General features: G+C 38.1%; 2 protein-coding genes across 2 annotated transcripts in view; one reads left to right on the top strand and one right to left on the bottom strand.

The window, feature by feature from the left end:
* aldh1a2 (aldehyde dehydrogenase 1 family, member A2) overlaps positions 1–11,260 on the bottom strand; it is a 29,494-nt gene extending 18,234 nt beyond the window's left edge. The window contains exons 1-4 of the mRNA XM_079253303.1: positions 10,984–11,260; positions 3,592–3,696; positions 2,911–3,051; positions 2,356–2,485 (exon numbers count right to left, since the gene is read on the bottom strand). Coding sequence (XP_079109429.1) covers positions 2,356–2,485; positions 2,911–3,051; positions 3,592–3,696; positions 10,984–11,100 — 493 coding nt within the window. The 5' untranslated portion in view covers positions 11,101–11,260. The remainder of the gene's footprint in view (positions 1–2,355; positions 2,486–2,910; positions 3,052–3,591; positions 3,697–10,983) is intronic.
* Positions 11,261–14,238: 2,978 nt separating this feature from the next.
* On the top strand, positions 14,239–26,502 carry aqp9b (aquaporin 9b; the record flags this gene model as incomplete). The annotated part of the gene is made up of 6 exons (XM_079244950.1): positions 14,239–14,340; positions 15,140–15,266; positions 17,694–17,831; positions 19,743–19,861; positions 21,177–21,394; positions 26,340–26,502. 6 exons carry the CDS (start codon positions 14,239–14,241, stop codon positions 26,500–26,502), a joined length of 867 nt encoding a protein of 288 aa, XP_079101076.1.
* Positions 26,503–27,164: the final 662 nt, after the last annotated feature.

Below are 27,164 nucleotides of genomic sequence, written 5' to 3' on the forward strand. Positions count from 1 at the left end.
GGGTTGTTGGTGGTATATGCATTGCACCTCATCCTGACATGTTTCCTTACATCATGCAGACTGTAGGAATATCCGTTTAATTCTACTGAAAGTCTACAAGATGAACAAAGCTTTAAGCAAACCCCCCTGGGAAAACGCACACTGTGGTTGGTTTGGCAGCAGCGCACAAGAGAAGCTTTGAGAGGGACAATGTGTTGGTATCAGGAGGTTTCCTATGTCTTCTCTTATTCTTTTTTTCCCTTCCTTTTGAAACGGACAGCCAACTTTTCCCTCGCTTCATCCCAAAATGTACCTGCCATACGGCTGATATCAGCCTTGTTTCAAGAGTGAATAATGTTTTTTACCTTTCTATGATGACTTTAACAAAATGTTTCCCTAAACTCTGAATCCTCTAAAACTTCTTGAATTTGATTAAATTAGAAGCTGAGTAAATGGCAGCAGTTCTGTAAATGGACCTCTTCACCAAATTCACCAAATCTAGAATGTGCATTTGCCTAATGGATTTCAGCTGGCTGGTTTAAAGCCTGTTACACACTCCACAAGAAGCAAGAACCTTTTTTTTCTGGAGGCCGCAGGAACAAAATGACAAAATTTTGTTCTTATGGACTTGAGTTTCCCCATTTTTGCTGATCCAGGTTAAAGGAAAAGTTTAAATAAAACAGCTGATCAAAGTGGTGAGAAAGTACAAACCTTTTTTACAACACATATGGCATTTAAAGACATGGAGCCAATGTGCACAACCCACCCTGTCACGAACAACGTTAAATATGAATCAACCCTGTTAATTGCAGATAAAAGCACGGCCATCCCCCGCAGTGATCCCCACCCCGTTGCAGACGAAGCTTCTTCTGGAGTATAAATTGACCAGATAAAAAAGAACTTTTTTTCTTGTTCTTGTGGCCTCAAGAGCGAGAACAAAGTTCCGGCTTCTTATGGAGGGACCTATCAGCTGATCAGTCAGAGCAGACTGGGCCTTTCAGAGGTCTTAAGACATACAAGCTGAAACAGAGTTTAAACCTGATGGCAAATTGTTCTGCAGCAATGTACAGTTTTATTCATGTTAAAGTATTGCAATAAGGTAAACATAAATCTTTCTCTGGTAGAACCCCAAAATAGATATATGTGCCTCAAAATGAGCAATTTGTGATTTGGGTGCTATAATAAAAGTAGGTATCACAATAGAAAATCTCTGGTGATTTCCTCACAGTGTGGTGCAGAGAAAAATAAACTACTGCTTCACGTCAGTAAAAGCAACCAACTGCATATTTATTTTAAAAAAATAAGACAGGAATATTAAACTCTTTCTACTTCTCCAGATGTGGTGAGTTCTCTCTTCTATAAAAGCAAATGATAAGCAAGAGAGAACATTAAGTGCAAACATCACAAACTGGCGTGTTAGGTGTATAGTTAGAGGACAGCTGAGGACAGAGGACAGCTCTGCATAGACTGTGAAGATAAAAAATACTAAATGACAAAAGCCAAAGCCTGTTCGTCCTGCACTGGTGATACAAAACAAATGATGATGGAGCTCTTTCCTTCATCTGCATTTATAGTCTGTACTTCACACTTTCTCTCTTTCTTTTTTTCTCTTTGTTTTCTTTCTTTCATTCTTCTGTGAGCTGAACAAAGGGGTTATCTTCTTGAATTTCATTATACAATGATTTGTTACATAATCAAAATTATGCCGATTCCTAGATTTAGAAATGATGCTCTCATTTTATTTTCAGGATATCTGAACATAAAGGAAAAGGTTAGATTTAACTTTTTGGCTGCATAAAAACACAAAAATATTCTCAGTGCAGATCTCATTTGGGGAATTATGCAGATAGCTGGAAAAAAAAAATCTGACATGAATTTTAAGATTTAAATCTCACATAAATGAAAGATAAAACATCAGGGCTCAAGGTAAGACCAAACATATTTCTACAAAAATGGTAAGAAACTAAAATTTCTATCTAAAAATCTGTACGGATACAAATTATTTTAATTTCAACCAAATTAAGTCTAGAATTATTTTTCTGCTGTACCCAAGACTCCACAATAATCACTTCATGCAGGTTTGGGGTGCATGTTCTATGTCGACCAATCGCAACAGATTATATAACAAAAACACCCATAAGAAAGAAAGAAAGAAAGAAAGAAAGAAAGAAAGAAAGATAGATAGATAGATAGATAGATAGATAGATAGATAGATAGATAGATAGATAGATAGATAGATAGATAGATAGATAGATAGATAGATAGATAGATAGATAGATAGATAGATAGATAGATAGATAGATGGATGGATGGATGGATGGATGGATGGATGGATGGATGGATGGATAGATAGATGCTGAATTACTTAGCTCTTACCCATTGGAATGGAGGTGCCGTGGATCTTGTCTGCATATCCAGCAAAGTATCTCAGAGTCTTTATAGTTCCTTGGAGGTCGACAAACAGGGTGGGCAGGAAAGGTTTCCCGCTGTTCAGCGACTCAATGGTCTGACGAGAGACGGGGGAGACGTTTGAGAAAAATGTGATATAACCTTGTGATCTTCACATAATTCCAAACTGTTCCATCCTTTACACTCACCCATGGGTGAAATGTGACACCAAGATAACATTAAACTACAAATACAGCTCCTCAGTTCTCTTTAAGGTAAAGCAAATATTTGTATTTTCAAACGTGAAGGAAGCCACAAGAATTTAGCAGAAGACATCAAATGTTTAAGATAAGTTTTGGAAACGAGAAACTACACTGAAATATAAAATAAGACATCAAATCCCATGAATAAAATAAATGGAAAAGTAGAAAAAATTCCTGTAGAAGAAATTCATTGCATAGACTGTATTATCAAATTTCTGCTGTTGGAAATTATCATATTATGGTCACATTAATAAAAATTTTGCAGTATTCATCCACTTACTGCTAAATACACACTGTCCCTCTCCACCAGGTCAGCCAGTTTGGCCAGCAGTCGTCCCCTCTCAGATGCATCCATTCTCCTCCATACAGAACCCAAAGAAAAGGCAAGACGAGCTGCTTGCACCGCTTTATCTACATCAGCCTTCCAGACAGATTTAAAATGAGCATTAGTTGCAGCAGGATGTAAGCATATTAACTGCTGGATGAGATTATGCGATCACTAACAAATTAAATAAGTATTTTTTCACAATTTGGTTCTTATTGACTTTTTTGGATGAAAACTGACGTGGATTTCTAAAACCAAGTCTAGAAGTTATAGTGATGATGACAAACTATTTACAATGATGAAAAGAAGTACACTTAGAGTGAATATGCTGCTGATTTGTAAACATGTGCTCATAAACAACTTAATTAGAGATTAATAACTAATACTTCACTGTGTGCATTTTACTACTCTGAGAAACATTATTGCTAAAAACATCACAGTTGTAGCAAATAATCATGATGCGTAATCATACTTAATCAAACTAATCAGTCATTCGACTCAAACAGTGTTCAACATTAAGACTTTTAAGATTATAAATGAAACCGAGAACTCAGACATTATGTTATTATTACAAGAATAGCAGTGGATTTATGAACATTATATTCATGACTGAAAGTTTCTGTGTGGGTTATGTACCTTCTCTGCCTCCTGGACGTCACAGATCTGCTCTCCAGTAGCCGGATTGTAGACGGGGAAAACCTTTCCACTAACCGAGTTCTGCCACTCGTTGTTGATGAAAATCTGCAGGCAAGAGTTTCCAGTTAAAACTTATATTCTAAGGTCATAGCAATCTTACATATTTTGTTCATGATTGCATCATCTGGACTGATAACACACAACTTGCTAATACTGAGAGTAAGAGGAAGAAACTGACTAGTTTTGTTATTCATAAATATTTAGGCCACTTTAAGTAATCACCTCATTAAACTGTTTTGGCTGCAGTGATGTGCTTGCAGAGTGTGAAGGACAAACAGCTCTCAGGAAGCAGGCCCAGCACATCCAGGCTCTTGTGTAAGTGATATGGGAGAATCTCTGGAAATCTGGACCAAGATTCCTGCTCGTCCAGCATTGCACTCTGGGGAGTGCTCCACCATCCAGACAAAGGGGGTGGGTAGGTGTGTGTGTGTGTGTGTGTGGTAGAGGGGGAGATAAATCCCTATCAGACACCATACACCCACCCACCCCCAGCACAAAGACACACGTTTCACAACATCTCTGCTCGTTTACGAGATCATAAAACACGTGCTGCGCTTAGTTTCTGCGATGCGTTAAAGCAAGTCTTCCATTAAACAACTGCCTGGGATACAAAACAGGACATATTCAACATCTCCTAAAAGCAGAACAAAAAAAAACAATGTTTACACTTTCTGAAAGCTGACAATTACGCCACAGAAACAACCAACAACCTTCACCTCCTCATGAAAGGTGGGACAAAATGCAAGGTGTGTCTGTTGACACATCCAGAAAAATTTCCTTTCTCGCTGGCATGTTTGGATTCATTCGGCGGACTGCTCACACACTGTTTTTAATGCTTGTCAGTCTGTCTGATAAATAGAGTGCAAAAAGAACATCTGCTGGCTCTGTGTATACATATGCACTTACCATCCTTCTACTCTGATACACGAAGAGCAAACCCTAGGCAAGGGTTCAAGTATCCCACTGGCTTTGGCCTCCCCAAACTCTCCAACATGTTTACCACCGTAAACGCTCAGCTTTAAGTACTATTTAATTGGCTGTAAACTGTTAGCTCTGTTTGCTTACAGGCTGGTATAAAAGGAGCCTAGAAACCGTAGGAGCCACAGAGGACTCTGCCTACGTCTACCCTGTCCTCCCTTCAGCTCTCTACTTCATAATATGAGCTCTGCGTTGAATTAACTCACTTGCAGGTATTTGTAGGGATTCCAGTATCTGTGCGTACCACTCCACCGTTTCTTTTAGGATTCCCCTCCAAACTGACACCCTGTGACTCCTTTCCCTACCGGCCTTTGTAATCTCAGGCACCTTCCATCAGAGGCCATTTTAATCTGCTGCTCATTAAGACCACTTCATAAAATTGTCAGCAACGATAAGGACCAAAGGTCTTACAAAAACAAAAAGTCCTGCAGAGCACTGAATTAGTTTTTAAATTTATAGGGGCCACTAAAGTGGGGTGCCCTAAATCAGAGGAGCCCCCTGACAGCCTCAACAGTCTGAGCAAGAATGCAGGGCATGGGTAGCTTTATGCATGGCGTAACCCCTTCTCACTAGATGCTGCTAAAGGAGAAGGGATGGAGCGCGAGAACAGTGAAGCAGGCCCCACCTAAATCATGGTCAGAAAAAGACAACTGTCAGCCGCCGCTTGGCTCGGCCCCCTTGCTGGGCTCAGGCTGGTGTTAGACTTTTGTCTCCTTCCATTGAGAGACTTGATTAAGATGACAGGCCCGAGCCGTAAATCAACTCTCAAGGTTTCTTAAAATTGCTTTTAGGATCATTTGGACAAGGGGCAAAGACCGCAAGGATGAAAAAGCAAGTGCAAGGGTCCATGTTTTCAAATGACAAATGATGTTTTCTTTCCCATTCCCTGCGGGGTCATTACTATGGCTTCACATGGTAGTTCCATGTTTATGAAAGTCTGTGCTTCTACTCAGTACTTAGAATAAAAGTTAATATTCTGCATTCAACAGTCTTTTTCATCTTGCAATTAGTTTTTCACCTTATTTTGCATTTTATTGTTTTATTCACTTTTCGGCGTTGCTTCATCGGTTCGAACAAACCATGAACTTTGACGTAAAGTGTCATATATGACGCCTCAAAATGAGGAAGCCTGATGTGGAAGAGAGCTACGCGCTGAGCGTATAGGTCAACACTGTGTGCATGGTTCACAGGGGCAGCTGCAAACATTTAGTAGCTCCCATGCTTTTTTGTGAAAACTATCACAGAAACTGGTTGTCATTTAGTGTTGGCTTTAAAAACTTTCTTTAAAAAAAAAACGAGACATAATGTGAACAAGAAAAGTTGTTTTCTTTGTTTCTTCAGCAAATTGCTTCTTGAGTCACCAATCCAAAAAATAAATTACTCATACTAAACTGAAATGAAAAGAAAAAATTTTTTTTTTCCCCCTGTTAGCTAAACATTGCGTGATTTTTGTGACCACTAACTTTTCAGTGTGTAGCAGAAGGAAGTCAGCAATGCCAAAACACTTTTGGCTGCCAACAAAACATCTGTTTGGCTCTTTGCTTCTTCTCACAGCTCAGATGCTAATGGGTGAAGGAATTTGTAACGGCCTCGTCTTATTTCTTAAAGCAGGAGGATGGGGGCAGGATTAAAAAGAGTGTGTGTGTGTGAGAGAGAGAGAGTGAGAAAGAGTAAGAAGAGAGGGGGGGGGGGGGGGGGGGGGGGGGGGTGTTGTGTATGCGTGTGTTTATACACAACACGTCAAGATTCCACAGCCAGACGAATCCTACGGGCACCTGCAACGCTTGTCTGCGCAGGAAGTTTCATATCCTCCCCAATCGCAGGACCTCTGTTTCCTCTCTGCATCTGGATTGGTTTCAAAAGTCTTATAATTACTACTGTTACAAGTTAGGGGAGCATGTGAAAGTAGAGACCAGCTGGTGTTTTTTCTCCTACTCCTCTCTGCATGTCTGACACCATGGAGCCTTCATGTTTTTCATTCACACAGCCATAGACAATGCCACCCTGCTTTCCTACATTTTGGAAAGGGTGACCTCGCTGTCACTGACTGGCAAACATCTTTGTCTTGTCAGTATGTGTGGGCGACGGGTTAAAGCTGTTCATCTTGACTCCAAAGTGAATTGAGAAACAAACCAAATTCGAAAAACTCCCTATTCGTCTCTCTCAATGCGCTTTGTGCTCCTCGAAATATATTTGCGCTTAAGCTACAATCTCAATGAAAAACAGCAAAACATCAGTTTCATTTTCAGGATTCAACACTGAAAACTGACCTCTAATTACTGGTGATGGGGTTTGATGTGTTTCCTGTGTACTTTACCTTTCTTTAAATCTTAGATGAAAGGCGTACAGAGCGTTTTTACACAGCTTTCCTCGGGGGGATCAGTAGACAAAGAGGAAATCATTTGTAAGGAAATATCATGCTTTTTCACAAACAAATAAACACTGGGAAAAGCATTCCTGTCCCAGCCGGGACTTCTGGAGAAAAAAAACCTATTCCGGCAGATTTATGAAGCCGAGCGCTCTTTATAATGACACTGGAAGGATTTACACGTTCGTTGTCAGGAGGGGGATACACACTGAAAGTATGGGAAGTTAACGGGGCAACCTTGCTGTCACTGCTCTTCCTTAAACAGTGATTAAGAGACAAGGGACATGATGCTGACGTGTGGGCTAAGATGATAATTTACATTCACTGCACAAGCGGGCATTTCACACCAATGGACACATTAATGGTGGTGCACCGTTACTCTGTCACAACCAAAGAGATGTGTGCTCGAGAGTATGCGGTCATGTGTGTGCAAACAAAGAGATTGTGTAAGCAGAGGGAAAGAAGGGAAGGAGGAGCTCTCGCTGTGCTCGTCGTGATAAATCATTTAGTTGCACAGTATCCTCTAACTTTGGCTCTGTTTGATCTTGATCGCAGAAAGATGGTGGTTTTGAAGTAAAAAACTGCAGGACTTCAGGTCAGGCTCTGGTGAGGCAGGGCCACTAACCCACACAGTGAGACAGGGTCATAATTTACACCCCGGTGGACAGCAGCTAGCATCGGGGAGCCTCTAGGTCCATCTGTACTATCTCAATCAGTGACAGATTGATGGAGCCTCTTCTTCATCCAAACTGAGAAGATGTCTCTGCACAGACTGCTTCACTAAAACGCAGGTACTAAGCAGACACATTCTGCATGGATTCCTATGGTGAATGTACACTAATGCATCACCCACAAAGCAGCAAAGAAAATGTATAACATTTGATTAGAGTAAGGGATTTATAACCCACACTGAGAACAAGTCCACTGAGCCAGAGCCTTCAATACCTGTCAGTTCTTTGGGCGTGAAGCATTATTTTCTACGGTTATCCCATCACAGCGACAATAAAAACCAAGTTTTCTTTTAGGTAAGCTGTTTTAGTCAGTCAAGCAACTGTGCACATTCATGGCTTTCACTGTAACATCTGTGGGACATTATTTTTTAAAAGTTTACAAATATATATTATAGAAAATTAAATAAAAAATTGTTTTTTTCACTACATGCAATAATTGAGTAATATATCAAATTTATAAACTTTTTTTTTTTAACCACAAAATCAGCAATTTCCTGCTTTTTATTTCCATCCTTTATTAAAATAATCCCATTAAGTGTCTGCTTTACTAACATATTATCACTAAACGTTGCAAAAATACGACCAAAGGCCTCAATTATCACCTGCTAACACCAACAGGAGAATTTTCTCCTGGACTATACATGCAATACTCTCTTCTTCACTCTGCCATAAGTAAAAAAAAAAAACAAAAAACAAAAAAAACAATAAATAGTAATCATTGCTCCATTATTTATGGCTTCCTTTGTGGTCCTATCAACCTTTAAACTATTTCTGTTTTGTAACGCAGCTGTTGGATCCTTCTAGCGATAGAAATGCGGGGGTAGGGGAGAGGGAGCAGACTCTCCTCCCAATACAGGAGAAAAGCGTTTATTGAGACTAAAAATTCTTACAAACTAATACCAGGTCCCATTTCTCATTCATGCACACAATAAAGGAGAAATATTATATGATGACAGCACATCTTTGTAAGGTGATCAGTTCATCACTGTGAAAAGGACAAGGGGCAAACCGCAGTCGTGAGAACCCTTTTTTTTTATCACATGCTTCACTGTTATGGAAGGATATCTGACAAGTCATGATAATGTATCAACCATATCTCTGTTTGTAGGGTTATCTCATGTAATCTTTGTATTATAAAACCAAAGAAGGTTACTGTGCTGTGTGAATTGAAAATATCCTTTTTTTTTTTAAATTCTGAGTAAAGGATTGTTAATTTTATCTTACAAAAAGCTGGATGCATAAACAGTGTGTATAGAAGCAAAAATGATGTGAGCAGAAAAAGAAGCCAATATTATTGGACAATGCTAGGTGTTTCCTGTGCAGTCAACAGGCTAGAGAACAGGAACAGGGTGTGAGGAGAGCCCACGCTAGGGGTGCCCATAAATCAGGGCCCTTGTGCCCCCTATGTCCACCAAGCCAACAGGGAGTGGATGATCCAAATTCCTGGGGGTTAATTCACCAAGTTGCTCCCTAAATTTTCTCCTGTACACTGTAGTTTCCACCCCTTCAACTAAAACTTTGCAGTGTGAGGGAATGAAAAGCTTCCACCACGTCAGAACCTATGCAACATGTACCATGCAGTGCAACAGTGGCGTGCCCTTTGCACTTAAAACACCGAGTTAACACAGAGCAATTACTGCAGAGAACGAACTTCCACCACACTATCATTAATCTGTCCTCAGTGAGGTGTGCCCTTTCATCTTGCAATCATAAAAACACTTGTCCTGCAGAGAGAGGACCATTTCTGTGGCAACACACTGCAGCAGGCTGCATCCTGACTGGTAAAACTGGTGACGAGACCTTAAATTTAATTCTGTGACAAGAATTAAGAGTGAAAGTTGCTAAACTGAGGTTGTGGATTCATTTCAAGGTGGATGAGAAAAAAAACTACATTAATATTTCAGATTTGTAATCAAACATAAACAAATGTTTGCATGAAATCTTTGGATTTCTTCTATTTATATGTTAAGGCTGTCTCCCTTAATGCTGACATACTTCAGGCTTTTCCTTCTATATTTAACGTGATTTTTATATTGAGTCAAATGAATAGTTTTATTGGACTAATTTTTCTTTATCCAGCTGTTACTTAATCTCCCTTCTCCCACCCACACACTTCTTCCCGCAGAACAGTCCAGTGTGGAAAAAAATGTTTCTGTGAACATACATTTTTATTTCTACTATTTTATTCGCTTAACCAACTTTGTGTGACGACGAGAGGATGTCTCAGTCAAGTCATGGACTGTGACAATTATTTAGACTCCAAAAAGTTGTGTGTTGCCTTTGCTCATGACATAAATATCATGCATTTAAAGAGCAGACGGCATTTTTCCGTCTCTGAGTTACAATTTTACTGCGTGTGAGTAAATATAATTAAAAATAAAAAAAATAAATAAATTAAAAAAAAAAAAAAAAAAAAAAAAAAAATATATATATATATATATATATATATATATATATATATATATATATAAAATCATTATTACATAAAACGAAAGACGGAGAAAATTTGGGTTCCAATATCCCACTTGCAGTTTTATGTATAACCACTGAATTGCTTAGTTTGTCCTGTAAAACAAGTTTTTGGTTTCTCGCGCACTGACCTGGATGAATGATGTGTCTTCACTGGTTTCATTCCAGGTGCGATGTAGAATAAAAGTAACATAATAAAACAGTGAGAGCACGTGAGTCGTTCTTGTAATTTTTTTTTACCAGCACTTTACTCGTCCTGTTTATTAAAACACGGACACGCCCTTTATTTAGATAAACGTTATTAAATACCTCCAAGCAGACGCACGCGCTGCTACGACGACCAGACTTTCTCATCAGAGCTTCGCGTTTGCGCAGTTTCCAGCTTATAAAGTAAATAAAGCGGTTCCCACAACTTAATAAATTCTTATAAAATGTTTTTTATCTGTTGTGTTTATGACTGTTTTGCTTATTAAAAAATATTTTACTGGAGTTACTGGTTTGATAGTCTGCATTGAGCACGTGCGTACTCAAAAAAGGGGGAAAAAAGAACAGAAGGAACCCATACGAGGCTACTCGTCAGCGTAACAGGTCTGAACCAGAACAACTGAGAACTTTCTATTCTGAGCTGAAACTCTCTGTCGGTGATAAGTTTAGTCCACTAGCATCCTGCGGCGCGAGCTGACACAAACTCTGTAAAGTTCTGACACATTTTGAAGCCCAGAAATCTGCGCGCAGTTGTTGTAAACTGCGGTCAGTCTGCAGCGGAGTGTGTGCAGAGAAACAAACCTTTGTGTACTTGATCTCCGGGTTGGGCACCGGTGAGGGCATCAGCTGGAGGGATGCCATGAGAGCAGCGGGGTCGCTCTTCACCTCTCCTGGGATCTCGATCTTACTGGAAGTCATCACGGCTGTCTCTCCGCTCGTCTGCCTGCGTGCTGCGCCTCTGCGGGGTTTTCACCACGGATTTCTGATTGAGGTTTTGGGTTCCTTCCTGGGTTTATAGCCAGGTGTCGGCCGCGCTTCCTTTTCATTGGGCAAACGAAAGGGCCGTCCTTTTGAAAATTAAATTCAAGCATTTACATAAACGACCTCAGCCATGCGTGTTAAGAAGGAGGAACACATCCACCCCACCCACCTCACACTCCCGGTGCACTCAGTTTCCTCAGTTGCTTTCACTCACCAACAGTTGACGCTTTTTACATAGTTATTCATAGTTTTACATACACAAATATCACGTCTAAACTCCCTGCGGCGGATTATCTATGTGGTCTGGAACTGATTATCACGAACACTCTGCTATATTCATTCAAAAGTAATAATAATCCATAATATTAACACCAAGGGAGTTTTCAAAATGCGCATTTTGTAGAGGAATTTAAATATTTATTATTAGGATGAAAAAAGACCAGCTCCCCAAACCTGCTGAGACTCATTGTTCAAATGAAGTCTATAGGATGCAATTTGTTTAGCAAAATAATCTCTGTAATCTCTGCAGGCTCCTGTTGGCAGCTTTTTTGAGTTTATGGAAAGATTTTGGTTCACAAATAGAGTTTGCTTTGTTTCAAGTTTTAAATGACAGTTTTAGAGATTTTGTTTTAGTGAAGATGAAAAGGAAAAAAATAATCTAAGTTAGTTTTCCACCTGTTGTGCAAACGTGTAAAATGAAATGTCACACTATGATGAACCATTTCCTATAAGTGACATAAAGGCGTCACTTTCCTTTTCAGCTCGCTATCACTCTGTGGGCTTATTTGCCTAACACAACCTCCCCACGGTCTGAGATGTTATGTAAATGTGGACTACAGGGATTGCTGCTACTTGCTGGGGTGTTGTTGGCACAGATTTGTCCTGCAGGTGATAATTCCTGCCAGCGCCTCCTTTAAACCTCACAATAAACATCCTGGAATTAGCTGTTAGGGGTCCTGTCTCTGAAAACTAAAGGTATTAAAGCAAATCCACGCGCATATCAACACATCCACAATAAATTCGTGTAATCCCACCTCGGTAACACGACTCAGGTAGAAGAAGCCAGTTGTTGAAGAGTAAATAAAGAAGTTCTTTGTATTTCGTGGTTAATCTCCTAAGTAAAGTGTTGCTCTTGGAGAGTCGCGTCGAAAAGCGAAGTTTACAAGTTAGATTTCATAACCTGAACTTTTTGACAGGACAAAGGGGTTTGGAGACAGATGTAGTTCCATCATTTCCAAACTCCCGGAGGATGTCTTTTCTCCATCAGCACATCAACCTTTTTTCACAGCATGGGCGACACTCTCCAAGTGTCTGTTTCACATCAAAGAGGACGAGCCAGCAATGGTGACATTGATTAATGGATTCAAAACATCCCGTCCACAGCCTGTCGCCTCACATTTTCACAAAGCGCAGCAAAAGGAAGATAAGACGTACCGGGGAGACGACGTGACAAACCAGCCGCGCTTCAAATGTATTCATGGAGCTCCCTCTGTTGGATGGAACAAGCCTCGGACCCTGGAGGGTCACGCGCGGAATATCTTTTTGTGATTTTGTCCTACTGGATGGGGTGTTGATGGTAACACTTGAAGTTAAAAAAAAAAGAAAGAAAGAAAAGAAAAGAAGTAGAAACAGGTGGAGAGTGACAAGAATGACTTTATGTTCGCTTGTTCATGCGGGGTGAAGAAAGGTGAGTGAGAAACGGCGTGAAGTGTGTGTGTGTGTGTGGGGGGGGGGGGGGGGGGGGTCTGGGTTTGAGATACACAATCTGTGATTCCAATAAGGGTTTTTAATTTAATATGTGTAGACATCTAATGGATGCAAATAAATAACTGGCTACTGTCATATATTTTTCTTTAGTATAATTGGGTAGGTAGGTGGGGTTGGGGTTGCAAGAAAATTGTTCAAAGTTGCTTTCTGTGACACGTCGTTTTGTTTAACAACCCTCATTTTTACGAAAAAACAAATGAATTGCGTAAAAGTTACTTATAACAGCACGTGCATATGGATGTGGGTATGTCCTGGAAAAGTTTCACTTTATATAACTAGAAGAACATGTCAACACACTTAAAAAAAAAAAAAAAAAGTATAATTGGAAGAGATTTTCCAATGTGCTTGTAAGCCTTTGTTTTTTTTTTTCCTTAGGCCGATTTTGAATTGTGCGAAAACATTTATTCATGAAATAAAAACTGGACTTAATGCCTGCCTGGATTTACTGTGTATAGGCTATACGTTTAATATTAGCCCATAAACACCAAGACAATAAACTATGTTAAACAGAAGCAAACCAACAGGTTGTCAAGAAGGATGTTTAAAATACGGACTGCAGTTGATTAAAATAAATAAATAAATACATCAATAAATAAATCTGAGATTTATAAAGTAAATGCGTTGTTGCTTATTTCCAATGAGCAAGCCAAAAAATTTAGATTGTGTATAAAATGTTTGCATCCACCAGAAGGATTACTTTTTTTTATCATCTCTAGCTGCATGCTTTTATTAGAAAAGAAATGTGGCATAATTTATTTTTGTTTGTGGGTTAAATCGAGAAGTATTAATTTCTCCTTATTTTTGATCAGCATTAGTGAGATTAATGGGACAACACTTACTGCTTTAAAAGAAAAAATATTTTGTTTAATTTAATCTCACCCTGTCACAGAAACATTCATACATTTTCTATTTAAATATTATTTGTTCTTGTAGCCTACATAAGTCTATTACGGTTGGCTTTTTCTGTCAGTGGGTTAATTTATATTTAAACTTTCAAAAGCAATTCTCATGGATTTTTGATTTTTTGTTTTGTTTGTATGTTTAGGTGTTTTTTTCAGCAACTAGCAGAGCTGGACAGCAGTGTACGAATCTGTAGAAGACAGACTGTAAGACCCCTTGTGGTTATGCAGGGAAACGGCTGCAGAAAGCTTAACGCGCCCATCAGCCTGCCGTGCGCCTCACGGTGAGAGCGCACCGAGTGGGAGGCGACAACCTGCACCGACAGCTACATACACACACTCCATCATAGTTGTTGGCTGTTTGTTGTGGTCCGAAGTAGACATCAAGGAGCATAAAGGCGGACAAAAAATGGAAAGTGAGAGCAGAAGAAAAATGAAGGAGAAATTTGGCCTGAGGCGGGATATCTTTAAGGAGTTCCTGGCGGAATTTCTGGGAATATTTGTCCTGATAGTGAGTACCTCCCTCTGCACCTGTCATTCAGCTTTAACAGCCGCGTTAAAGCTGTCAGTCAGTACGCTAATAAGCTGTCAAACCAAGTCTCTGTGGACTGGCTGCTACTTTCTACATGCCTTTATTAACAGAAAATAAGAAAGTCTCTCTTTCATGTGTTCAGCTGCAATTTGCTCCTTACAGGCTCTTTGTTGGAATCACAACAACATGTTACTGATGCAGTGTAAGACTGATATGTACTACACACAACTCTTGCAAAAGTATGCCTTTTATTGGTCCAATATAAATAAATGAAGTATTTTAATTCTATTGAGTTTCAAATTTAAACAATGGATTATATTCATCTATCTGTATCCTTTTCAGTCCCTTTATCAGGAGTATTCTTGTCATTGACTAAAAGTGTTGCCAGCTTTTGAGTTATTTTGTTCTCCTGGTTTGACATGCGGTGGCTTCCACCTGTTCGCCCCAGAGCTCCACCTGTCACCTTTAAGAGTCTGCTTTAAAGCCTGCAATGGCACATCAGAGACGAGATGCGGCTTCCACAACAACCCTTTTTATTTTTGGATGACTGCTCTTGCCTCAACATTTTTTTCCTCTTCTAAATTGCTTGTGCCTTTTACCTAATAAACGGGGGATTAATCATTGTTTTGATCTCCAGCTTGGACAAATTGTCTGTGGCAGTCAGAGGCTGTTTGTGGACAAAAGGGTTAGTGTTAATGGTGGGTATAATTGGAATAATTAAAAACAATGAGGCTTTCTATGTCTACTCTTTGTGTTTTTGTTCTGATCTGTGTCCCAGCTCTTTGGATGCGGTTCAGTGGCCCAGACAGTGCTGAGTAAAGGGGCTCTCGGGGAGCCACTCACCATCCACATTGGTTTTACTCTGGGAGTCATGATGGCCGTCTTCATGGCAGGGGGAGTGTCAGGTAAAAGTGGCACACATGTGCAGCTGGTATTTGTTATAATTGCACATTATCCACTTTCACAACTCTTGAGACAAAGGATTCTTTCATGATCACTCATCTGTTCAATTAGGTTAATGAATATTTCAATTGTTTGGTCTGAAAAATACCAGAATATCATGTCCTCGGTTTACAGTGAGAAAATCGGGCAGATAGTTGCAGTTTTGTTGCCAAGAAGCTCCTTAAAAAAAAAAAATTAAAGTTTTTTTTTTGCTCAAACTGATCTGATCTTGAAATCTATTGCTGGTTATTTTGTCAACTGATTAGTTTGCAAGTTGTTTCAGTTCTGCTAATTAATGTCAACTTGTTGCCAGATTACTTTCCCATTAGAGCTGATGCTTCATTATTCTTCAGTCCTTATTTAAAAAAAAGAAAAGAAAAAGCACATAACCTGCTAAAAAAAATATAGATACCCCTTTGTAAATGACGTGAAAGGACAAGACTGCTCACTTTTAAATTTCTATAAACCCCTTTATTGTTTTATGTTGACCAGAAAGAACTTCAGACTGAGGATCTTCTCCAAGCTTGTCAAATCTTTCTTTTCTGTGTTTTAAAAGAGGTGTCATGCTGCATAAAGCCACATATGCTAGTTGGTAGCAGAGATTGGGTTAGTTTTAGGTTAGATGCACTCTCTGATTATGCTACTCTCCATCTCTGCTATTTGCATGCTCAAATTTATGTAAAGAAAAACATCCCACTATCCATTTGTACTAGGGACTATCTTCCCTGGTGGATTAGGAGGGGTTGCAACTACCACCATACCAAATCTAAAAAGAAATGGATGAAATGTTGCATTGAATGCGATGACACAATGTAAGTAATATGAAAGAATATGGTGCAACTACACTCTCTCCAATAGAAAAAAACCTACCCCACCATCTCCATAGCTGCCTACTGCTTACTGATTTATTCATCTTTTCCACAAGCTTCTCTAGCTTGTATGAGATTAAACCTGCATATTTCTTTACTGCAGGCAACTAAGAAAGGCTACATGAATAAATAATCAGATTTTTTATTTTTGATTACTCTAACTCAAGATAACAGTGATAAGAATTAAAGCCTAAGTGCACTTTGAAAAACATTTTCCAATAAAAACCTTTAAAAATAAATTTGCCCATATTTGGGTGATGTGTTTTATACGTTAGTTGTATGAGAATGCTACAATTAAAGATGGATGTTTTGGTCATTCTCATGCTTTGCCTGAGCCACAGTTTTAATAAAAGGAATGGCAAAGCTTCAGAAGAATAGTAGAAAAGCCGGAGGACACGGAGGTTAATATATGAAGAGCTTTTGCTGCATGAATGGGCCATTCAGCCCTGGGGTCCACAGCTCAGTGGGAAGCTTCTGTCCAACGACATCTCTGAAGATGATCATAGGTATTGGACTAATGAGCTTTACAGGGGCATGGGTCTCTAGAGATGAGGGGGGTCAGGTGTGACAAGCCTGGCTTTCTGGACTTCCTTGGCAGAGTGGCCCATAGGAGAAGAAAACACAATTGCGTTCAGTTTGTAGTCTAAGATTTTAGATGACAGTGTACCGTAAGTGTGACACATTATGGTCACTCTAATGACCTGCAGTCTACGTGTGCCTTAAGGAGATTCAGGCAGATTATGTCAGATGCAATTCAGACAGGCAGGTCTGGCTGGTTGTCGTGGTCAGTGTTTGTGAACAGGATGGGGAGATTAACAATGGGCGCATGGCTGATACCCCCAGTGGTGTTACCACATCGAGGTCAAAGCCAAGATCCCAGAGTGTTAAATAAATGACCCCACACTGCTATCTCATGCCGCTAACAATTGGCTGGAATGTGTTCAACACACTTTTTAGGACAATGCAGAATTAAGACAAACAGGTATGAATGCACACAAACAGTATGTAAACGCATCCAGAAAAGCTGCTGTTTGACTGCATGATAACTGATAATCCTCATCATTAAACAGACCCCTCATTTATTCTACCAAGTGAATTTTGTGAGCAAAACCTAAAAAACATTGTGCGATCAAACTTGTCGATTTCAAATTGATTAGACTTTTTTTTTTTAAATGAGCCGAGTCCACTGATAGAACAATTCTTCTAAAGCGCATTTCAAGCAAAAATGCTAAATGTTTGCTTCTCATGTAGCAGATTTTCAGTTTGTTGTGTGTGTGTGTGTGTGTGTGTGTGTGTGTGTGTGTGTGTATTGAAAAGAAACGTAACGTTTTCAGACATGTGACTCCCGAGTTTGTCTTGAGTCAGTGTGTGTTAAAAGATAATGTTTTCTGTTTGTAGACATACAACTATTTAATCATTAAAATATTTTTTTAACTTCTTCAATTTTTGTTTGTGTTTTTTTTTTTTTTTTTTTTTTTTTTTTTTTGCCTGACTTTTCTCATGATTTTCCTTATTTTTCAGGAGGCCACGTAAACCCTGCCGTCTCTCTGGCCATGGTTATTCTTGGGAAACTGCCTGTGAAGAAGTTTCCTGTGTATGTGCTGGCACAGTTCCTTGGGGCTTTTGCTGGATCCTGCGCTGTCTATGGGTTGTATTATGGTGAGTGTAAACCTGAAATAATTAAAGTTATTGAGCAGATTGTCTTGCTTGATGTACAAACTTGGTGCTGTTCTGTGCTGATCACAATAAAAATAAATTCAAATGTTAAAATAAAATTACGATGATATCCAAGCAAAGTTTCATACCTTTATACTATTTGAAATTGTATCTATGCATGGCATGAAACTGTTACATACACACAAAAATAGTTTCACATTTTCTAGGCAGCAGTGATTTCCTGTATAAATTGCAACATATTTAATACTTTGTATTATACGGAGCTCACATAATATTACACAGCCATCACACATTCAAGTGTACTTTGTTCCGTATTTTCATAACTTTCCAACACCCTACACATGTCGGTCACACACATCAACACTCAATCTAAAAATAATTAACTAAATAAAACACAGAAAATACAACAGCCAGGAAAAATCTTCTTTTTGTGCAAAATCTGCGCAGGTCCAGCCTCCTCTGTGCCTGTGTGTTGACAGTCACGGTGGCCTGGAGACAGACATGACTCATGTACGCTCCTCAGGAGAACCGCATCTTTTAAAAATGTCTACTGTAGCCCACCTGATACTCTACCTCCTCAAAATAAAAAGCGCATGAAAAACAGATGTGAAGAGGCGCGGCTGCAGCATCAGTGAAAATGTTTATTAGGCAAATTGTACAACGTGTCAGTGACTGTTCAATCACGCATGGTGGACCATCCGACATCTAACAGCATCAGGAGAGCAGGATCATTTATTTATATACTGTTGGCATAAAATTCAAATTATATTATATTAATATAAACACCATATATACCCATTGAAAAGGAATTATCAATGTATGAAAAGTTACATGCAAAAAAAAAAACATACACACACACACACATATATATATATATATATATATATATATATATATATATATATATATATATATATATATATATATATATATATATATATGTGTGTGTGTGTGTGTGTGTGTATAAGTTGAACTTGCCCAACTATTAGTTACCACGGCATAAATTTTATGAATTTGTCATCCTACTCCTCCCCTCTTTCCGCATGCAGGTGAAGTGACACAGGTGTTATTAAAGTTCAGTGTTGCACACTCTACACACATAAATCTTCTTTAAGGTTAATTAGTTACACAATAGCTAAGTATTGTGCATATGGCACTTTATTATATAAAGTGTTTTCCTTATGTTAGTAGAAATACATCTAATAACAGCTTTATGTTGCCTAATTAGCAAAACTTTATACTCAACAATGTAGCAAAACAAAGAACGTTTTCATTGCCAATAAAGCAGTGACCAATTTGCCAATCTTGGTGTTCTCTGGCAAATGCCAAACATCCTGCACGGTGTTGGGCTGTAAGCACAACCCCCACCTGTGGACGTCGGGCCCTCATACCGCCCTCATGAAGTCTGTTTCTGAGTGTTTGAGCATGCACATTTGTGCCCTGCCAAAGCACATTTTGCAGGGCTCTGGCAGTGCTCCTCCTGTTCCTCCTTGCACAAAGAAGGAGATAGCAGTCCAGAAGTAGTCTGTGGTCATCACCTGCAGAGCCACTCCTTTATTGAGTGTGTCTTGCCAAATGCCTACAATTTCTACCTGTTGTGTATTCCATTTGCACAACAGCATGTGAAATTGATTGTCAATCAGTGCTGCTTCTTATGTCGCCAGGTTAATTTTACAGAATTGTGGTTGACTTGGAGTTACATTTAGTTGTTTAAGTGTTCCCTTTATTTTTTTAAGCAGTATATATATATATATATATATATATATATATATATATATATATATATATATATATATATATATATATATATATATATATATATATATATATATATATATATACACACACACACATACATGTCAATTGTTCTTTAACTATATTTCTCTTGTGCAGATGCTTTGATGGACTATACCAAAGGAGAATTTGCAGTTACTGGTCCAAATGCCACAGCCAACATATTTGCATCTTATCCTGCAGAGCATCTCTCAGTCCTAAATGGGTTTGTTGACCAGGTGGTGTTTAAAACCTATTATATCTTTATTTTCATTGAAGTAGGATTGGACTCTTAACATTTATTTTTAAGCTTTGTTCTGTGTGTGTTAACTGTCACAATTAAACTCACAATTAGAAAGGGAAAATTTTGATATGGTGCAGCACCAGACTGCCCATATCCTATACGTTTATCTTAAGAACTATACAACCTGCCCAGTTCTGAAAGTATTAAAGTAAGTATAAAGCATGTCTTTCTAATCTTCTAATCCATTTATTAGATTTAAAAGGCTTTGTCTCTTCTTCTTGTTAAATTATTAATTCTATTGAGGAAGCAAATATAATCCAACAGGAACATTTGACTACAAGGAAGCCACTAGAGCATAGAGAGAAGCACGGTAGCCTGCATTTCGTGCAGTCCTGGGCATGAGTGTGAGAATGAGTTGACATAAATAAATTCTTTGCGGATGTATGAACAATTTTGCTTCAGTGCTGAAAATAACCACCATCTGCTCCAGATATACATGAGATGGGAGAAACACATTGGTTTATGAATTATAAAGGTAGGGGGAGGGGGGGGGTTAGATATAAGAATATGAGGTGTATTAATGATAGTTTGTGCAAGATATGAAAGCCAGCTTATTTGTCGACCTTTTTAAAAATCAAAATAATTCATATAGTTGGCATTATGCGTCATTATTAAATTTGTCAAAGTATTAAAGTATGGTGTGTGCTGCTAATTTGATTTTAAAAAATAAATAAATAAACAAAATTTAAAAAAAAAACAATTTTTACCCAAATAAAAAAACAATTAAAATAAAAAAATGTTTACAGTAATACGGTAAACAACTGGTGACCATGAAATTCTTAGAAAATAATATTGGTTTATTTTTCTGTGTATACGGTCATGAGGGGAAGTATAGCTGTTGACACACAACTGAATCCAGGGAAAAGGGGAAGACCCTTAATAAGCTTAGTGAAAATACAGGACAAGGGTCATACCAGCAGATGAGGTGATTAAAATGAGCAAATACAGCTACCAAAGTACAGTTTACATCCAGTGCATCCAACATCAAAGCCCATGCAAGTGCCCCATCTTGCCATACTAGCAAATGGTAACCATATTACTCCAAATGGTTATACTTACTTCCTTTACTACGCTGCATCTCCACCAAATTTTTGTGAAATTGGCTTAGTTTATTTTACTGACAGGAGGTCAAACACACAGACGGCCAAACGCTGAAAGATATCCTTTATTCTAGCTCAAACCTTGACAAATAAATAATTCTGGGAACACAGCCGATGTCATATTAATGACCTGTTCCATCTGTTTTTAAGGTAATTGCAACTGGAGCCCTGATCCTGTGCATCCTGGCAATCACTGACAGGAAAAATATTGGCGCCCCAAAAGGCATGGAGCCTCTGTGTATCGGCCTGATCATCATGGCCATCGGAGTGTCCATGGGTTTAAACTGTGGCTATCCAATTAATCCAGCACGAGATCTCGGCCCACGGTTCTTCACAGCTGTGGCTGGGTGGGGCATGGAAGTGTTCAGGTAATTTTACTGATTAGGAAACACTAGTAAACACCTACTGTCATCCTTTATGAAATCATTGTTAGAAGTGTCAAATTTCAAGGTCTATGCTGGGATTGTTAGAAAAAAAAAAAAAAAATCAGAAACCCAGAGTTTAACCAAGTGGCTGCATTTCCATCCCACATGAAGAGCAATGCTTCTCCCACCATCTCTTTTCTCATCCCAATGTGGATGAATATTTCAAACATGCATGTTTTTCCTGCATTTTGAAAATGGGTTTTTATATTTATATGCAGGGAGACTCTCCCTGCATATAAATATGAAATATTCAGCAGGTCATTTCCAAATGGAAGCATTGTATGTTTCTTTGTCTCCCTTGTGTTGCATCTCGGTCAGATTGTTTTTTTTTTCTTTATTTTGCTCACGTTTCTGTTTGAAAGATCAGAGAAGGTCTTTATATCTACTAATCAAAATACCCCTAACAATATGGATGGAGCTACAATGGTAAAAATCAAGATTTGTACAAATAAACTCGCTATTCTTTGGTTAGCAACACCGTGGAAACAATGTAGTCTTTGTTTCCCAGGCTCTACTAATGCATGAATGAGGATGTCCTGTTACAGGTACCACACAGTGCATTATTATGCACTCATTTGGTTGGATTCTTGGTAACCAAGTCTTATGCCTGAAAATAAATGAGCCATGTAGGTCCACAGTGCAAAGTCTGGCAGCTATAAAACAAAGTCTCAAAATGATAATGCCAGTATTTTTGTTACTAAGATCCCGACGGTATGCAGATTGGATTTTATCTCCTTAGCATGTCAGTGTTAACACCTTGATGCCTTACATGTCTATTTGTGCTCCTACGTGGTGATGTCCACTTTCAAGGTCTTAGTGATGGCTTTGCTGAAGGCTTGTAAAATTAAGCGACGAACAGTAGAATCTGCTAATCCATGAACCTTCACACAAGAGACTGTAAATGTGAGACTTATCTTTGTTTTCTCTAACTTTTCTATGGAAGTCTGTTAGTGTCATCCTTAGAAGAAAAACTTCTAATATGATCATATAAAAAGTTTTTTGTTATGTTAACATTTTTTATTGCATTATTGCATACCAATCATGTTAAGAAAAACAGTCTTGCATCTCTTTTCTGGACTTTCTCCAGCCAGGAAAAGCCAGTCTGAGGTTGGCCCCTTATTGGCCCCGAATCAGTCATGGTCTGGTCTCAAAGTATCCAGTGCGTTTATATCCAGATATATGTGACATGGTGCTGTATATTGCAAAATGACTGTGAAAGAAAATAGTGAAGTCCAGTTTTGCAGCCCAGGGACACCGCAGGGTAAACACAGCTCCAGGATGTGCATAATGACTGTCAGGGTGTATCTAAATAAGTCAGAAGCACCAAGTTTTAAGGTTGGAAACTTGCATAGCATCGCTGTAATGTGATCATCTTTGACTGAAGGAACTGTCCACACAGCAGATCATCTCAGCATGTCTTAAACTGAGGAAGAATTAGAAGAAGTATTTAGGACGTAATCAGGTCCTAAATATTTTTCATTTCATTGATCTGTTTTACTTTTGAACTATCAAACCTTTGTTTTTATCACAACAAATATTCATCATTTTTAAATATTTATGTGACACTGAATTGATCAGAAAATCAAGAAAGTTTATTTTAGATTTGTTTTTCATTTTACACCATGTTAATAAACACAATTAATTACTGAATAATAATTATTGTACCATACCAAACATTAATTTACTCCCAGATATCAAGTCAAATGTTTGTCAATGTACTCAAACAAGACCCAGTCAGAGCTGTAGATGCAGTTTGGTAAAATAAAAATCAACAAAGGGGTTAAGATTTCATCCAATGTCACAAGATTGTACATTACAGCCTGAATGTTGCAAAGGGGAAGAGAGAGGAGGTGCACCTCTCTTTCACTTCGCTTTGGACTTTGTTCAGAGTGCAAACAAAGCAATTACACCACATATTTTAACTGCACAGTTTATAGCAACAGACTTTATATGCTCTATTCCATATATATATATATATATATATATATATATATATATATATATATATATATATATATATATATATATATATATATATATATATATATATACATATATATATTTCTACTAAAAGACTACTACTACTACTAAAATATTCAACTAAAATACTGACTCATAGTTCTGTGATCTGAACCAAAACCAGAAACCTCACAGTTTATCCTAAAGCTTCTCATTGACTGGACTCCCTTTTTACCTCTCATTTTTATTTAGACTTTGATTTCTACTAATGTTTCATGGAGGCTCTGGACACATTCCTCTGGTCACCCTTGACAGGCTCTCTGTTTTGATCGTTGGTAAATAGGTGCTGTTTGTGCCTTTGCCCTTCGTGCCCGTCATCCTTGACCCTGCGCCGGACCAATCTTTTTAACCCCTGCCCCTGAAAGCGTCTGTGCATGTCGCTGCTTAAATGCATTGAGATTGGCTGTTATGGTTGTCAGACTAAGAACAAAACACTGCTTGGATAATAATGGTGCTTTTAGAAAGGCCATATAAGCACAGGTCTGAGTTAAAAGGCTGCTCAATACAACTGAGGACATTTAAAAGCAGTATTCTTGATTTAGCTGGAAAGTAACACAGTATGAAGTGGTTGGAGACGATCTAAAGACTCAGGGTGGTGGCTCTTACCACAGTTTAGATATTGCCAGATGGCTCCTAAAGTAGGACTTTAAAAATATAGAAGATCGTTTTAATGTACTGCCAGGATTATGTTATCAAATAGAAACTAAATCTGCCATAATCTTTTACACATATGATTAAAAGCAAATGCATCATCATTAAAAAAAAAAAAAAAAGAAAGAAAATGAAAACTCTTTTCAGGCTGAGTGTTTCTAGACATTACATATCTTTCCAGCACATGCAAACAGCATCAGTACGACCTAGTGAGAGACTGTCTCCTGGTCTGATCATTTTTGCACTGGCCATAGATCAAATTTTAATCCAGATATTTCCCTCCTCCAGTCTACTTCTTCAGTTCCTTGACAACAAAAACATGGCCTGTACAGAAGCTGGTTTACTGTTGTGGTGCAACTCTTTCACTAGCGTAAAGGTCTGTACAGTCACTTTGGCCTGATATACTCTATAATCTCCCTCTGGCTCGGTAAAGGAGTCTGTCTGGTGTAAACCAGAATGAAATGAGGGCACATGTCTAACAGACAGAGCTCATTAGACCTGTAATCTGGGATAACTCATTATAGGTAGGATGATGCTACTACAGGTATACAGACTGCAGAGATAGTGAGCATTATTGCTTTGAAGAGTATTGCAGCAGTTAAGTATTTTAACTGAAAAAGCAGAAAGAGACAGAGTAGAAAAGAGCAGTCAGCAGGGAAGTAAAAATATTCTGACTGTCAAGATCAAACCTTCTCCTACATTTCCCATACACAAACTGTTTTGCATCCTTTTTTAAGTTAATTTAGTTCCTTATGAGAATAACTTGCTTGGTGACACATCATTTGTCAGATGTATTCAGGGAATTCAACAAGAGAAAGAAATTAGACAAGAAATTATGTTTTGAAGATGCATCATTTTAATTATATCAGAGAATGATAAGACAACAAACGTAACACATTTCTGAAAAATAAAGCTACTGCTTACTACGTCAGTTTAATCTATCATTGCCTAGAAAATACAGGTAGTAAAATTAAGCGTTCACATTTAAAAAAAACCCACTAGCTCCCAGTAACTTGTGACTTGTATGTCTAAAGAGTTTTGACCTCAAACATCAAATGTCAAGTGGTGTTGAGTATTTATCATTTATAGCTCCATCTGAGGCTTGTTTCACCAAATTAGAATTAAATTATCAAGGATAGGAGAAGATAACAGGACTTGACAAAGTTTTGTCAGACCATTGTGGCTTAATTGGTTTCACAAGTACCAATACAGGCTGAGGAGGAGCAGAGCCAGCTAATCACAACATAATCTCCATGGTCAATTATGTGTTACTGCTTTTGTGAAACCAAATCAAGGATAAATTCAACCAGAAAAATAGGAAAATTCAAGACTGGACAAAACTTAATCCCTTTCTCAGTTATGTAAAAACAACCCTCTGACAGTAATGGGACTGGAACTCCTGGGTTCACACACTGATAATCAGTGAGGTTGCTGCACTCAGACATGCAAGAGTGGACACAACTCACTTTTTTTCTACATCAACAGATGATTACTGACTGTAATGTATCAAATAGAGGCTCTGAAATGACATGAAAATAATAAGTGTTGAAAATGATGAAAAACGGGCAAGACTGATCAAACTTACCTGCCTAAGGGGAAAACATATGCGGTGCAGTCATTTTTAAGAAAATCCTTATTACAATATCATTGTTGGTCATGCTTAAACAAACTGTTGTCCAAACTACCCTTTAGGATTAGGAATAATCCATTTATCTGGCTTGTCCTCCGTGGAGGTAGTAGTCACTGGACTCAAGTCCACTTTTGTGCTGCTGTAGCTCTCACAGTGTCCTCTTTTGAAGAATGAGCCAGTTATAATATGAACATATGAACTGAGTGGTCAGCCACGCTTCTGCAATAAATTGATGAAAGATTGATATTGATGTAAGAAAGAAATGAAACCCCACTTTTAATAGCACCATACACACGTTAAAGATTATATACTGCTAAAATATTAACAATTGTTATTAGTATTATATCAAATACTAAAAGAAATGGTATCCTCCCAAATTAATATTACAGTCGAGTTTCAATGCAAACTGTCTTGGTTTCCAGTTTATTCTCCATATGATCTCATAAATGTATAGCCTGGTGTCACTTGACAAAGTTGTTTCAGAGCCACAGAGCTGCTTTTTCAGGATACCATCTTAATAACAGTTCTGCCGCATGATATTAAACTGCATGTTGTTATTATATTTTATATTTACTGTCCTGTCCACAGAGCTGGGGGCTGTTGGTGGTGGATCCCTGTGGCAGGACCCATGGTGGGTGGAGCGGTTGCAGCTGGGATTTACTTTCTCTTCATTGACTTGCACCAACCTGAGCCTCAAAGACAGGAGGACAACAACGTCCAGGACAAATATGAAATCATAACCATGAGTTAAAGTTTAGAATGAGGTAATTAGAGGGAAAAAAAACCACACATTTTCATGTATCAAAGTATCAAAGCAGCCAGGAACATTTTTACAATTATAAATAGAAAAAGATTTACAGTTTAATACCCAGCAAAACCACCTGACTGGACTGTTTTGTGGTATTTTATTAATAAAAATGCATAAAATTGTCATGAAGATTTTAAAGTCTCTTGTGGAAAGTCCAACTTATTTATAGGTTTCAGGTTTTATTGATCAGGGGCTTTTTTATGTTACAAAATATTAAAGATTTTCAATAATGTATTTTCTTTAGACTTTAATCGTTTCATAAATGAATCATGTTGAATGGAGAACCTCTTCTGCAGTATAGCTACAGGGCATTCTTCATTATGTGTGTCCTAACTAGGATCATCTTCTTTAGAATTGTTTGCCAAGTTTTTGTACAGCATTCGTATTACAGTACAGGTTACATAAAAATAGAATAGGCTATATCTGACTAAATAAAACTTTGATTCAGTGAAGAAAATTAGTAATATTTTGTATTTTTAGCCTATGTGATGATTTGTTTTGTGGAATCACTTCTTATTCCGTTTCACAGAACCTTTTGCATGTTTGTAAAAGTATAGTTTTAACTGTTTTATTTTGCTTGAAAAGTCATAGTTTTTATAACACAT

The sequence above is a fragment of the Telmatherina bonti genome, assembly GCF_933228915.1.
Source record: "Telmatherina bonti genome assembly, chromosome: 1".
Lineage (NCBI taxonomy): Eukaryota > Metazoa > Chordata > Actinopteri > Atheriniformes > Telmatherinidae > Telmatherina > Telmatherina bonti.